This window comes from Acanthamoeba castellanii (assembly GCF_000313135.1).
Source record: "Acanthamoeba castellanii str. Neff unplaced genomic scaffold scf7180000084467, whole genome shotgun sequence".
In the NCBI taxonomy this organism is placed as follows: Eukaryota; Discosea; order Longamoebia; family Acanthamoebidae; genus Acanthamoeba; species Acanthamoeba castellanii.
Genome location: NW_004457264.1, coordinates 1 through 11,919, shown reverse-complemented (window position 1 = coordinate 11,919; position 11,919 = coordinate 1). Strand labels below are relative to the sequence as shown.

Sequence of the window (11,919 nt, the reverse complement as noted above, 5' to 3'; positions counted from 1 at the left end):
CTATTTTATTTATTTATTTTTAGTGTGGATGTGTCTGCTTTGTGGGCTGAAGGATCTGCCGGAGCATTTGCAGTTCAATCCCTATGTGTGGGAAGGGTACCGACGCTGCCCCTCCTCAATAGCCGAGTGCACACGCAGCATCTTCCAATTCCACAACGAGAGTGCGTTCCCAATTCAATTTCAACTTCAACAATCAGGGAGATGATTGAGATTAATTTGTGTGCAGGCGTTAACATATGGACGCACCTGCTGCCCGCGCTGGTGGTCGCCTGGAGCGTCGCGGTGCGTTTGCCCCTGCTTGCACACAATACCAGCGGCATCTTGACTCGCCTGACACGCCACGAACGGGGCATAGAGTGAGCTTACGCGGGCCGAGGTGGATTGGTACCGAATGTACCTCCTCTTCTCCCTCGGGGTCATATTCGTGGGCTCTGCCGCCTATCACACCTACATGCCCGCCTGCCGGTTCGGCGCCACGCACCCCCAGCGCTGCTTGCTTGGGTTTGGCTTGTTGTCACGATAGTGGCACGACCACCTCACCTTCGCTCTGTTCAGGACGGCGAGACAGTACACCAACCTTTTGCTCTACGATCTCGTCTCGGCTGTCGGTACGCGCGGTCTTCTTGCGCACTCGATCCGCTTTTCTCGGGGCTTCTTCGCGGGGCTGATGTGAACATGGTGCTGTGGCCAGGTGGGATGGCACTCATGTCGCACTCGTTCATCGCGTGGGGCTACCGCTGCTGGACGTCGGCGCTGCCCACCTTCCTGTGGATCGCCTTCTTCCTCTTCTCCCTCGCCATGATCCGATTCGCCATCACCGCCACCACGGCACGACAGCGGTACGCACGCCCCCCCCCCCAAAGCCGAATGCGTGACGCCGCCTCACTTAGCTGAGCCGACTCCGTTGTGTGTGGACCCAGAGCACTGTCGCTGGGCGGGTTTTGCTTTGTACGGGCCGTGTTGGGCGTCTCCATATTTGTGCCGCGCATCATGGCCATTGGTATTGTGGCCACCACCCTTGCAATGCCTCACCGTTTGTAGTGTGATGTCGGTAGTGTCACTGACTCGAACCCGTTGGCGTCTCTGGTCACACCAGGTGTGACGTCGGCGTTTGTGTACCACTTCTTTTCGGGGGTGTTCATCTTTCTCGGCGGCTTCATCAACGCTCAGCGGTACACAAACAACACTACGGCATCACACATCACCAGCACACAAGATGTGCGCTCACCCGCTTGTGTGCAGATTCCCAGAGCGGTTCTGGCCCGGCATGTTCGATCACTTTCACTCACACGGGTTGTGGCATGTGTGCGCCCTCCTGAGCGCCTGCGCGGGCTACTGCGGCAACCTGGCGGACCTTGCCGACTATCAGGCCACACCATGCCCTTCGCGATGACCCCTGTCCCGCACCATTGCGGTCACACCACTAAAGAACGCAACAATCCCGCGCGTGTTGCAAGCTAGCTTGGTGGCTCGGGGATACCCGCACAGCCGATCTTCTATGAACGACTCCTCGGTCCGGGTAGCTCCCTTCCTCGGGCAATTGTGAGCTTAGGGTTAGAGAATGTGAAGCTGCTCCTGCTACATTGTGCACTGGCTGTTCGGAGTGCTTGCAAAATCGGAGAAATAGAAATAATCCTATCCAATCAGATGCGCAAGGGCATCCAATTGGTTCACTGTAAGCTTGAATCGGAGATCATATGACGAAAGAGCGCTTCACGTTCCTGCAAATCGGATGAAAGGTCGAGTCATGTGCTTGGGCGTTTCACACGAAATCGCAGCATTGCACCTCCTGTCCAGAAATAACCCTTGATTCAAATATCCACCTGTGATTGTGAGCTCTCAACCCCTCCTTGTTCGAGAAGGCTTACTTGAACCGAGTCTGAAACGTCCAGTGCGGCCTCGGCAAGTGGGGAGAAAAGACAGGGGAACGTAGGCCTTTGCCAGGGTGCACCCGCTCGTTTGAACAGGACCCACCCGCGGGCGCTAGCAACACACTCATTTTTCTGTATTATCTTTTTGGTGTGCGACAGACCGAGCTTGAGAGTGTCAGCGAGCGAGTGAAGTGGCAAGAAGCCGGACTTTGAGAGAAAGGAGAAGCTAACGTCAGCGAAGAACGAGTAGAGAGGGAACGCACTCGCCTTTCCCTTCCTTGCCGGCCAACCCGCGGTTTTCACGACCACCCCGGACCTCGTCCCCTCCCGTCACCACCCTTCTCCGGAGGGGCTCCCAACGGTCACCGACGCGCTCACGAGGGTTCGATAGCGAACTCAACACATCACATCACCACCCGGCATCTTTCTTTTTCTTCGCCGCGCCACTCCATCTTGATGGCATCAAAAACTGGTGACTTCCTTCCGGAGGCGGAAGGCGAGGGCCAAGCGTCTTCCGCAATTGCCGCGGTCGAGCCTTCGACGGCTGCAGCTTCCGTTTCTACCACTTCCTCCCCCTCCCCGGCCCCATCTTCTTCCTCGCCCTCTTCTGTGACGCCGTTGGCGCACACTTCCATTACCTCGCGCGTACATCAGCTACCGACCCCCACTCACCCGCACTTCCACTACCACCAACATCAACAACATGCGCACCACCAACACCAACACCAGCATCACCAGCACCAGCACCAGCACCAGCACCACCGACAAGCTCCGGCGACAACCTTCGGCCACCACTACCACGGCGCCGCGCCGACGCGGACCTCTTACTTCGCCACTGGATCGGCGGCGGATCAACAGCAACAGCAACAGCTGTCCCGGCGGGCTTGGGGCTCCGGCCAAGCAGAGCCGCGGGCCACTGAGTCTGGTGGTCAGGCCATGCAAACGGTACACCCTCTACACCTGGGCCTACTGGTGTTGGGCGGTTCTTGGGTTCTCGTAACTTTTCTTTGATAATTACCATCAGTGTCTTGTTTGCGTTTATGTAGATGTGGTGCTGTGGCCGAATTTATTGCACTTTTTTTATTTTTACTGCGCTGCCATTGGTCCGATCGTCCCGTCATGAATTTACGAAATATCCCCTGGCTCCAAATCTGCGCCACCCGCGTCTCATTAGCTCCGTTCCCGCCTTGCGAGTGGCCGAAACTGCACGGTGTTGTTTGTTCGTCTGTTCGTCTGTTCTCGCCAACAACAAAGAACAACTCCAACGACACCTTGGCCGCCCGACGCCGTCATGCTGACGATGCACCACTACCACCACCTTCACCAACACCAACACGAGCAGGACACCTACAGATCGATTGAAGAAGTGGAGCGCGACTTTGCCTTCCTGGAGAGCTCGTCGTCGCAGGATGCCGTCGGCTCGTCGCCCACCGTGACGCAGACCGGCACCGCCACCAACACCACCGCGACCGCCACCGACCCCTCTTCATCGTCCCCTTCGCTGCCCCTCGTGACCATCGTCAACCCCTCCACAACAAGGTACCCCAACCTTCTTTCTCCCCCGCCTTTTCAGCACTCCACTCACCAATTACTTGAATATGACCACAACTTAAACTTTTCTCGTCCTGTTATTGGAACAATCGAGTCTTTATACTCCGGCACACATTGCATTACATCTCCTATGTGGTAATATTTATTTATGTCCGAAACTCACAATAATGCTTGCAACTTTCGTTACTGTGGCTAACCGTCGTTGTTGGTGTTGATGGCCCGCGGTCTTGGCGTAGGGAGAGCCACGGCGCCGGCTGGGGCAGCGACAACGCGGACTGGAACTCCGCCCACCACCACCACTCGAACAGTCGCCACCAGAGCCAGAGCACCGGTGGACAGCCGCAGCTGTTCGCCGCCGTGGGGGGAAGCGGCCCGGCCTCGTTCCCCATCAAGCAGGAGAACGACCGCTCGAGCCCGCTTCTCCATCACTACTACGGCGGGGCGCAGCCGCACTCCATGCCCGGCGACGACCGATTCATGCAGCTCGCCGAGGTCCAGTCCCTTCTCCCGTGCACCACGCCAGCCTGCATTGCAACGCGCACATGCTGACTCTCTCTCTCTCTCTCTGCGTGTGTCGTGTCGTGTTCGTGCGGTTTCGGATGTACAGACGAGCAGCGCGTCGGGGATGCACCACCTGTTGCGACACCAGCTGGGCAGGGCGGCGGCGACCCAGCACGTGCCCATGCAAGCTTTCCCGCGGCGACACCACACCTCTGCTCCCGCGCTGCACCTGGGCCATTCCTCCAGCCCACAGCAGTACCCATCGACCTCCAACTCGGCATGGGTCCGTGCACACACTCAGCCCCCCCCCCCATTACGCACCACTGCGCGCGCACGCGCACACGCCCACGCACTTGACTGACGCCTGCAATTGGGGGGGTTGTGTCGCATCAGGACTTGGCGACCCACGACGGCTCGGTGACGGCGGTGACCACCTACCCGGCCTACCCGCCCGCCGCCGGCGTGTCGTCTTCGTTCTCGTCGTACCCGTCCGCCTCCTCGGTCGTGGGCTCGACGCAACAGCTCCCCTCCTTCTCGTCGTCGTCGCTGCCGACCTTCTCGGCCGACCTGGCCTCGGTGTCGGAGCTCAGGCGGAGCAGCGACGCCAAGCTCGGATCGGGGGCGTCAAGGGAGGCGGTCAAGGAGGAGCAGCGGGCCGCGAGCGAGAAGGAGGGATCGGAGGGAGGCGAGTGGAACGACGACGATGACGACGATGACGACGACGACCAAGACGAGGAGGACAAGGAGGGCCGCGGCGAGAAGCGCCGCAAGAGGAGCGAAGACGAAGGCGTCGCCGGGCAGGCAGGCATTCGATCGCGAAAGCGAAGGTAAAGCGACAGACAAACTTGCCACCTCCCCCCCCCAACCACTCCCTTTCGTTCTTTGTTTGCTCGAGCTGATGATAGTCTTCTTGTCGACGCTAAATGTAGCAGTGCGGGCGACGTTGCGGCGGCAAAGAAGAAGAAGGTGGCGCTCGAGCGCGAGAGGCGGAAGGAGCTCACCAACTTCTTCTACCGCCTCCAGTCCTGCGTGCCCTCGCTCCGAACAGCGCCCACGCGACCGACCAAGGCCATCCTTCTCCAGTCGGCCTGCGACTACATCCAAACCCTTGAATCCGAACTCACGCAACTCAGGTGCCGCACACGCACCACCGCACGCGCGCGCGACACACACGCACACACACGACACCACCGCACACTGTGCCACGCGTGTTTGGTGTCTGACCCTCGGTCTCTCGCGGCAGGTCTGAGAATCAGCGACTGAGAAGCAGGGAGAGCCCTTTTGATGAGGGCCGGGGGCCGTCGGCGACGAACAACTTGTACACGCGACGGCAGGGACCCGGCCAGGACGCGACGCGCTTGCTCTTCGTATCGCCTCCCACTGTTTTCTCTTCTTCTATGTACCACTCTCTCTCCTCTCTCACTTCCCTCCACACACACTCTCCGCGTGCGCTCCCGTCCCTCGTACTCACCTTTCGTGTGCGTGTGTGGTGTCGTGCCGTGTGTGCGTTCTTGTGCGTGTGCGTGTGCGTGCGACGACAGGTCCTATGTTCCTTCTTCCTCCTCCTCTATAACCCCTATGGGTTCCCTTACCTGGACCTCTCCGCCGCATCGACTGCCGCACCCGGACGACTACTCGGGGCTGACGGCGCCCTCGGTGCCGACCACGCTCTCCACCAGCACGCCCAGCCACAGCACCAACAGCCCGCCGGCACCGCCACCGGTGCTGCCTTCGGGCCACTCGGCGGTCTCTTCAACCACCTCAACCTCCTCTTCCTCTCCATGTCGCTCCTCCCCTCGACGGGTGTGATCGTGCTCGGGTGGCTCCTGTGCCTGTGCCTCCGCCTCGCCGTCGTGTGCTGCGTTCTCCTCTTCCTCTTCCTCCTGGAGCCCTTCCTGCCCGCCTGGAATCGGAAGATCTTCATGGCCATCCTCAAGGAGATGAACGGCATCGAGGTACGCGCATGCACATCATCGCACACACCACCGCGCGCACCGCACACATACAACCGCACACGCACCACGCATGTGTCTTACGCACACGTTGTGCACTTGCAGGGTATGTACCAGATGGGTACAGCGGAGGCCGGCAAGCAGCTGCACCATTTTTTGAAGGCGTTCCTGGCGTGGGGCTATGCGGTGTCGCTGGACAAGGCCATCTGCGATCGCGTGGTCCTCTACACGACGCTCACCACCCGCCTCATCGGACAGATCCTCTATCGCCTCTGGATAGGTACCCCTGCCCGCGCAATCACCACCTTCTCCCTACGATCGCCGTGACTCTGGCTAACCTCCTCTTCGCTGCGCCAGGCCTTTGGATCCCGGTGAGAAGGGTGGTGACGCACCACTGCATGCCGATCACAGCGCGCCAGGACGACGCCGAACTCCAACCACCACAACAACAGGACAGCCACACCTGCCTTCCCACAGCATAATCACCATCCTCTTCCTTCTCTACTTACAAGTCGTTTTTACACTTCCCTCCTTCTTTTCTCTTGCGAGTTCCTCCTCAATCCTGCGAATTTCACTTCTCTACCAGAGTCTACTTCATCGTTCCTCTTCCTCGCTCATACCCCCCCCCCAATCAATCAACATTGCTTCATCGTCTCACGGTGGAGCAAGCAGCGAGAAGGAACGCAGTGTCGTATTGTTCTGGCGCAGAAGCACAGAAAGAAAGAGAGCGAGAAAGAGAAAGAGACAGGGAGGCCTTTCACGACAGAAGCAGCACTCCGGGTGGTCCTTCTTACACTGCCCCCTCCGGCAGGAAGGCGGACGCGGGGATGGACGAAGGGTAGGGTGCCACGAAGCGGATCTCCTCCACCGTGAAGGCACCGTAGCCGCCGTTGTTGGAGTCGATAGCGCCCTCGGAGAAGAGGTCCCTAGAAGAAGCAGCACGGGGCCGTTAATCTCAGTGGCCGAGCAAGAGATGTCTCGAGAGAGAGAGAGAGAGAGAGCAGGATAAGCGGTGTACGGCGTACGTGGCGAGGAAAGTCCTGATGTGAGGCTCGCCGAAGGGGATGGGGTGGCCCTCGGCGCCGCAGTCAAGGTCGGGCCAGTTGTACCTCTTGCCCCTGGTGCTCCTCTGCGCGCGGTGTCCGGGCGCCATTGGGAAACATTGTTGTGAGCTTACAACCACCGCTTCGTCTCCTTGCTACTGGGGGGGGGCAACGTTGCGTACCCTCTTGTTGGGCTCCCTGGAGGCATCGTGGATGAAGTTGCCTTCCTCATCGAAGAGTACCAGGCTGGTTCCGGGCAGAGGCACTGCAGAGGAGAGCAAGAGCAAGAGTTCAGTCAGGAAAGGGGGGGGAGGTGGATGGGGTGGCGCAGTGGCCGCAGGCAGTCGTACGCTGGTACGCGCTGTTGACCTGAGTGGCGATGTAGCTGAAATGGGTGTGGTAGGTCGCGTCGGCCTCAAGATTACCGAGCAAGATGCTCTCGCCGTCGGCAAGAGGAGCTGGCGACGGCAAGAAGAAGCAGGTCAGGTCAGCCCCGAAGCAACACGCGCTGATAGTGCGGTCGTGTGAACGCGCAAGTGCATGTTCAACTTACCGGCGGGGAATGCGGTCAGCGTGAGACCGTCGAGGTTGGTGCCGCTGAACGCGTCATCGACGGCGACGTCGTCTCCGGTGCTCAGAGCCTGGACAGGACCCAGCCCAGGGCGATGGTTATTTGGCGTTGACGCAGGCAACGGGTGCACCAGGCAGGTGGAGCTAAGAGAAGATGCAGAGAGCGACACGTACACTCAGCTCGGCGTCATAGGCGGCGAAGGAGAAAGTGCTGTCGCCGAGGCCGGCCCACGCGGCATTCACGTTGGCCGAAAACGTTCGAGGCGAACCGTTGGTGTAGGAAATCTTCAGAAGACGCGCGCCGCTGGTGCACTTGTCGAGCGTGGCGAGGCACACATTGAGAAGATCCTGGTACTGCCGCGAGAACCTGGGGTCGATGATCATAAAATTAAGATAAATTTATGCGCAGGTTTGAGGATGTGAATTTGGGGGGGGGGAGATGAAAACAAACCTAGACCAGGTGATGACGCCGTTCTTAACATCGGAAATCTTTTGATGGTACTTCTCAATGGCCATCTCGAGGCTGTTGATGTAGGCGATGCTGGAGGCGCGGAAATCGATGCACTGTTCGAGGGTGCACTGGAGGACCTCGCGAGTGTGCCTCTTGGGCGAGAGCTTTACGCCGCCCTTCGCGAAGTGCCTATCCAGCGCCGCGATGCGGGCCTTGAGCGCGTCCTCGTGCTTCTCGATCGGGTGTTTGAACTTCAACTGCTCAACATCTAGCAACAATGAGAAGAAGAAAGATGTGAGGGAACCACAACCACCGCCGACCACCCAAGAACCGCGAGTTGGGCGTACCGCGGTAGTGGACTTCCCTCTTGTCGCCGTTGACGCTGACAGTCTTGAACTCGTTGGCGTCGTTGCAAAGGGTGAGGTTTTTGAGACAGACCATGGCGTCCGTTCGGTTGTCGTCTCTGTACCACTGCCACACGTCGACTTCGTGGCGGATGCTGTCGTACTCGGCCTTGAGAGCATCAAGCTCGATCTCGAGGGTGGCCTCGGTCTGGGAGTCCTCGGAAAGGCCCTGGAGGCAGGCGTCAAGATCACCCTCACCTTCGCCTAGGCGACCGGCCAACACGACGCTGAAGGCTGAGAGAGCCAACAGGCATAGGAGAAGTGTGGAAAACTTCATCTCGATGCGGAAAGATGCGGGTGTGCGGCGGAGAGGCCTTGGTATATCTTCTTCGGGCTGGCGCTGAAGAAGGACGCTCCTTCGCCAAAGAAAAGCCAACGAGACCAAAAACAGAAGGCCTCATGAGCCACCAATCGTCGGACGTCGATAAAGCGCAAGCCATACCTGAAATACCAACCATTTCTGGCCGCGTGAACACGAAGCATGGGACTCTTCTGGGCTGACGTGCGCGTTCACAGACCTCCCTCCTGCTCCTCGGTGCCCTTTCCACTTGGTCGCGCCACGAAGTGCTGCGAAATACAAGCCGAATGGGAGGTCCGGTTACCCGCAGGATTTCATAGAATCTCGACCTAATGGAAGCACAGCATGCTTCACATTTTTGTGAAAAAGCAGCGCCAAAAAATAAAAATAAAAAACAAAAGTAAGATCAAGAGTAATCAGCTACCAGGCAGGATCGCCGATTGCTCACAGAGCAGGAGGTGGTGCGAGTTCACAATTGACGGATTGATGAACAAACGAGGCTTTGCCTCCAATGTGGGCCAGCAGCGCCCATCGCCCGACCCCCTGTCCACCACGACCTCAGGCGAAGCAGAATCTTATATGGGCATGATGATGGCGATGACGCGAGGTGGAGGATCAGGAGGATCGCTGAGAGGAGAGCAGGGCTCGTTTTCGCCCCTTCTCATGAATGGAGGCGCGGACGACATTGTAGACGTGCTGGGCGGCCCGCCCCTTCTTGATGGAGATGGCGAACAAGGCCTCAGCATCTTGAGGAACTTGGGAGACGATGAGGGCGACGACGATATGCGACGCTACAACAAAAGAGGACGCATGATGGACGTGGAATCCAACAGTGGCCTGAGTGCAGAGATGGAACAGGTCTCGCTGACACCACGAACTGGTGGCTACGCCGAGATGACGCCCATTCAGCCGCCCCTCATGCATCCACCTCTCCTTTCGGCAGCCCACTCCTCGCTACCCCATTTTCATTCGGCAACATCTGGCAGCGCCCGACATCTTTACGGCGGGAGCACCTTCCCTTCGCACTTTCGAGAAGGTAAGTTATGCACCGGTAATGCAAGGTGACCCCTGTCTCCATCATGAAGCCTCACTTGCTCTGGGAGCGCGTTTCTAGGAGGGGACGCAGGCCCGTTGGAGGAAGAGGAGGACGGCCTGGAGGGAAGGGAGATGCAGCAGCTGGCGCAACCACTTCCCTATGCCCAGCCCCTTGCCTACCCGCCACAGTACGGCCACATGCCCATCCTCCACGCCCCTACTCAGCAGACGGGCTATCCCATCGCGCCCAGTGTGTGTCCTCCGGTACGCCTACGCGTAGACGTTCGCCCACTCCTCGGTTCCGTGAAAGTGCGGCGCTTGGAGTACTGACGTTCATGCAAACTCCAGTTTATGATGCCGGGCAGCTCACCCTCGTCGCTGCCCTCGGGAATGGCGCAGTGGAATCCTTGGACCGAGCAGCCTGCGAAACACACGGTACACAGCCCGCTGGGTCTGCGGAGTGCACACGACGACCAAGTGCTGACGAACCGACCTGAAATGTCAATGCATTCCCCCACTATGCAGACGGTCGACTCCCTAGCGATGGAAGACAGAGACGGCAGCGCCAAGAGGAAAGGGAGAAGATCCGCCAGAGGTGGCGCAAGCAGCCTCGCCACCAGCGGAACGGCCTACACCCCTGGCGTGTCTCCCAGGTCGCTCACCCTTGCAACAGACACCCCGTCTTTCATTTCCATCACCTGCCCACTCGGTTGCTGACGGGTGGGCGATGCATTCATGTCCGGGGAACAGATCCACATACGCTTCTCCGATGGCGTCGCTTTCGACGAGCGCTCCGTGCGCCCCCACTTCCGGCATTACTCCCCGCTCCTACTCCAGCGAGGCGTGTGCCGCGTCCCCTCGCTTCTCTCTTCCTGCTGGGCAGATCCAAGGTACACGAACGTGAGGCCGGTGGCCACTGGCGCTGTTCGGATGAACTGACCTGGTCGCCACCGCTCAGGAGGAACGGCGCCCCTAGTACATAGTCAAACCACCCAACCGACCTTTGATTTTGCCGAGACCAAGGGCCGTTACCATGTAATTAAGAAGATCGGAGAAGGTAGGAGTCCCCCCATCGCCCACGCGCTTCCTTTTCTTTCGTACGGAGAGCGAACTAGTACTCATGTGGCCTATCCCTCCTCGCTGTTTGGCCGCAAACAGGGACATTCAGCACTGTATATAAGGCCGCTCCGCTCACCAACCCAACGCAAGCCGTAGCGCTCAAGCGACTCTACCCTACTTCCTCTCCATCACGCGTCAGGAATGAGATACGACATCTTAAATTGCTGGGGTACTGCCCATTCTCCCACCACCGCCGCCGCCGCCGCCGCCGCCAGCGCACGTGCTGACCTTGCGCCACTTTCCCAGAGGAACCAACTTCGTGCTCCCTTTGCTTGGCGGGTTGAGGGAGGCCGACCAGATAACTCTCGTTTTGCCCTATTTCAAGCATGACCGGTAAGCAGGCCGCACGATGGCAGTAGTGCGAGTTGGTGACTCACCCCCCGTGTCATGTGTGTTTGTTGAGCCCAGGTTCAAAGAGTACATTAACCGATTCACCATCGATCAGCTACGACTTTACCTCTACTCGCTTTTCACTGCGCTGCACCACATGCACCGGCACGCGGTCATCCATCGCGACGTCAAGGTAAGCCCACTTACAACTTCACCGTCACCCGCTCCGACCCATGAGTACTTAATCCTGCTGTACTTCCTCTCGCCGCAATCACAGCCCAGCAATTTTCTGTACTCGATTGAGCGCAACGAGTTCCTGCTCGTAGACTTCGGGCTGGCCGAACTGGACGAGTCCAAGGTGCTCCAAGCCGAAAACAGCTCCGATGTCTCCTTGCAGAATTACAGTACGGCCTTCTCCTTTGCTCTTCGCTCTTTCCCTTGTACCACGGCAGTTGGCCGTATGAGGGGATTTCTCACGCGTCTTGTTTCGTTGTCCCGACCGTTCTTTGGCGCAGTTCGTAACTTCCTTGGCGTTACATCGGCCGCTGGCGAGCGTGGGAGCATTGCCAGAGCGTTCCTGCAGGCGCGCGGGCATGGCCGGCGAGCAGGGAGGGCTGGAACCCGAGGATTTCGGGCGCCCGAGGTACGCGAAGCTGCCGACGCCCAAGAGAGGCGTGCTCGATCACCGTCTTGGTTCACCTGTCTAACGCTCCTCTCCAACAGGTCCTGATGCGCTCCACTTATCAAACAACGGCCCTCGACGTCTGGTCGGCCGGCGTTATACTCTTGTACGC

General features: G+C 58.9%; 4 protein-coding genes across 4 annotated transcripts; 3 read left to right on the top strand and 1 right to left on the bottom strand.

The window, feature by feature from the left end:
• Nucleotides 1-28: 28 nt before the first annotated feature.
• Nucleotides 29-1,393, top strand: ACA1_323130 (HemolysinIII related subfamily protein; the record flags this gene model as incomplete). Its single annotated transcript, XM_004333381.1, has 8 exons — nucleotides 29-161; nucleotides 227-282; nucleotides 356-465; nucleotides 556-608; nucleotides 692-839; nucleotides 921-1,000; nucleotides 1,097-1,172; nucleotides 1,243-1,393. The coding sequence occupies 8 exons, from the start codon at nucleotides 29-31 to the stop codon at nucleotides 1,391-1,393; spliced, it is 807 nt and encodes a 268-aa protein (XP_004333429.1).
• Nucleotides 1,394-3,171: 1,778 nt separating this feature from the next.
• ACA1_323120 (Helixloop-helix DNA-binding domain containing protein) lies at nucleotides 3,172-6,357 on the top strand (the record flags this gene model as incomplete). The annotated part of the gene is made up of 9 exons (XM_004333380.1): nucleotides 3,172-3,410; nucleotides 3,659-3,914; nucleotides 4,030-4,206; nucleotides 4,317-4,750; nucleotides 4,853-5,056; nucleotides 5,167-5,290; nucleotides 5,465-5,878; nucleotides 5,981-6,155; nucleotides 6,233-6,357. 9 exons carry the CDS (start codon nucleotides 3,172-3,174, stop codon nucleotides 6,355-6,357), a joined length of 2,148 nt encoding a protein of 715 aa, XP_004333428.1.
• Nucleotides 6,358-6,665: 308 nt separating this feature from the next.
• Nucleotides 6,666-8,620, bottom strand: ACA1_323110 (uncharacterized protein; the record flags this gene model as incomplete). The annotated part of the gene is made up of 8 exons (XM_004333379.1): nucleotides 6,666-6,801; nucleotides 6,901-7,004; nucleotides 7,101-7,183; nucleotides 7,269-7,376; nucleotides 7,472-7,559; nucleotides 7,663-7,855; nucleotides 7,940-8,207; nucleotides 8,287-8,620. 8 exons carry the CDS (start codon nucleotides 8,618-8,620, stop codon nucleotides 6,666-6,668), a joined length of 1,314 nt encoding a protein of 437 aa, XP_004333427.1.
• A 1,188-nt stretch (nucleotides 8,621-9,808) lies between these two features.
• ACA1_323100 (cyclin-dependent kinase) lies at nucleotides 9,809-11,817 on the top strand (the record flags this gene model as incomplete). The annotated part of the gene is given in 10 exon segments (XM_004333378.1): nucleotides 9,809-9,940; nucleotides 10,025-10,111; nucleotides 10,202-10,318; nucleotides 10,427-10,471; nucleotides 10,858-10,964; nucleotides 11,042-11,128; nucleotides 11,204-11,318; nucleotides 11,403-11,529; nucleotides 11,641-11,698; nucleotides 11,709-11,817. Coding segments are annotated over 10 exon segments (984 nt in total), but the record flags the coding sequence as incomplete, so codon positions are not given.
• Between the last annotated feature and the right edge of the window lie 102 nt (nucleotides 11,818-11,919).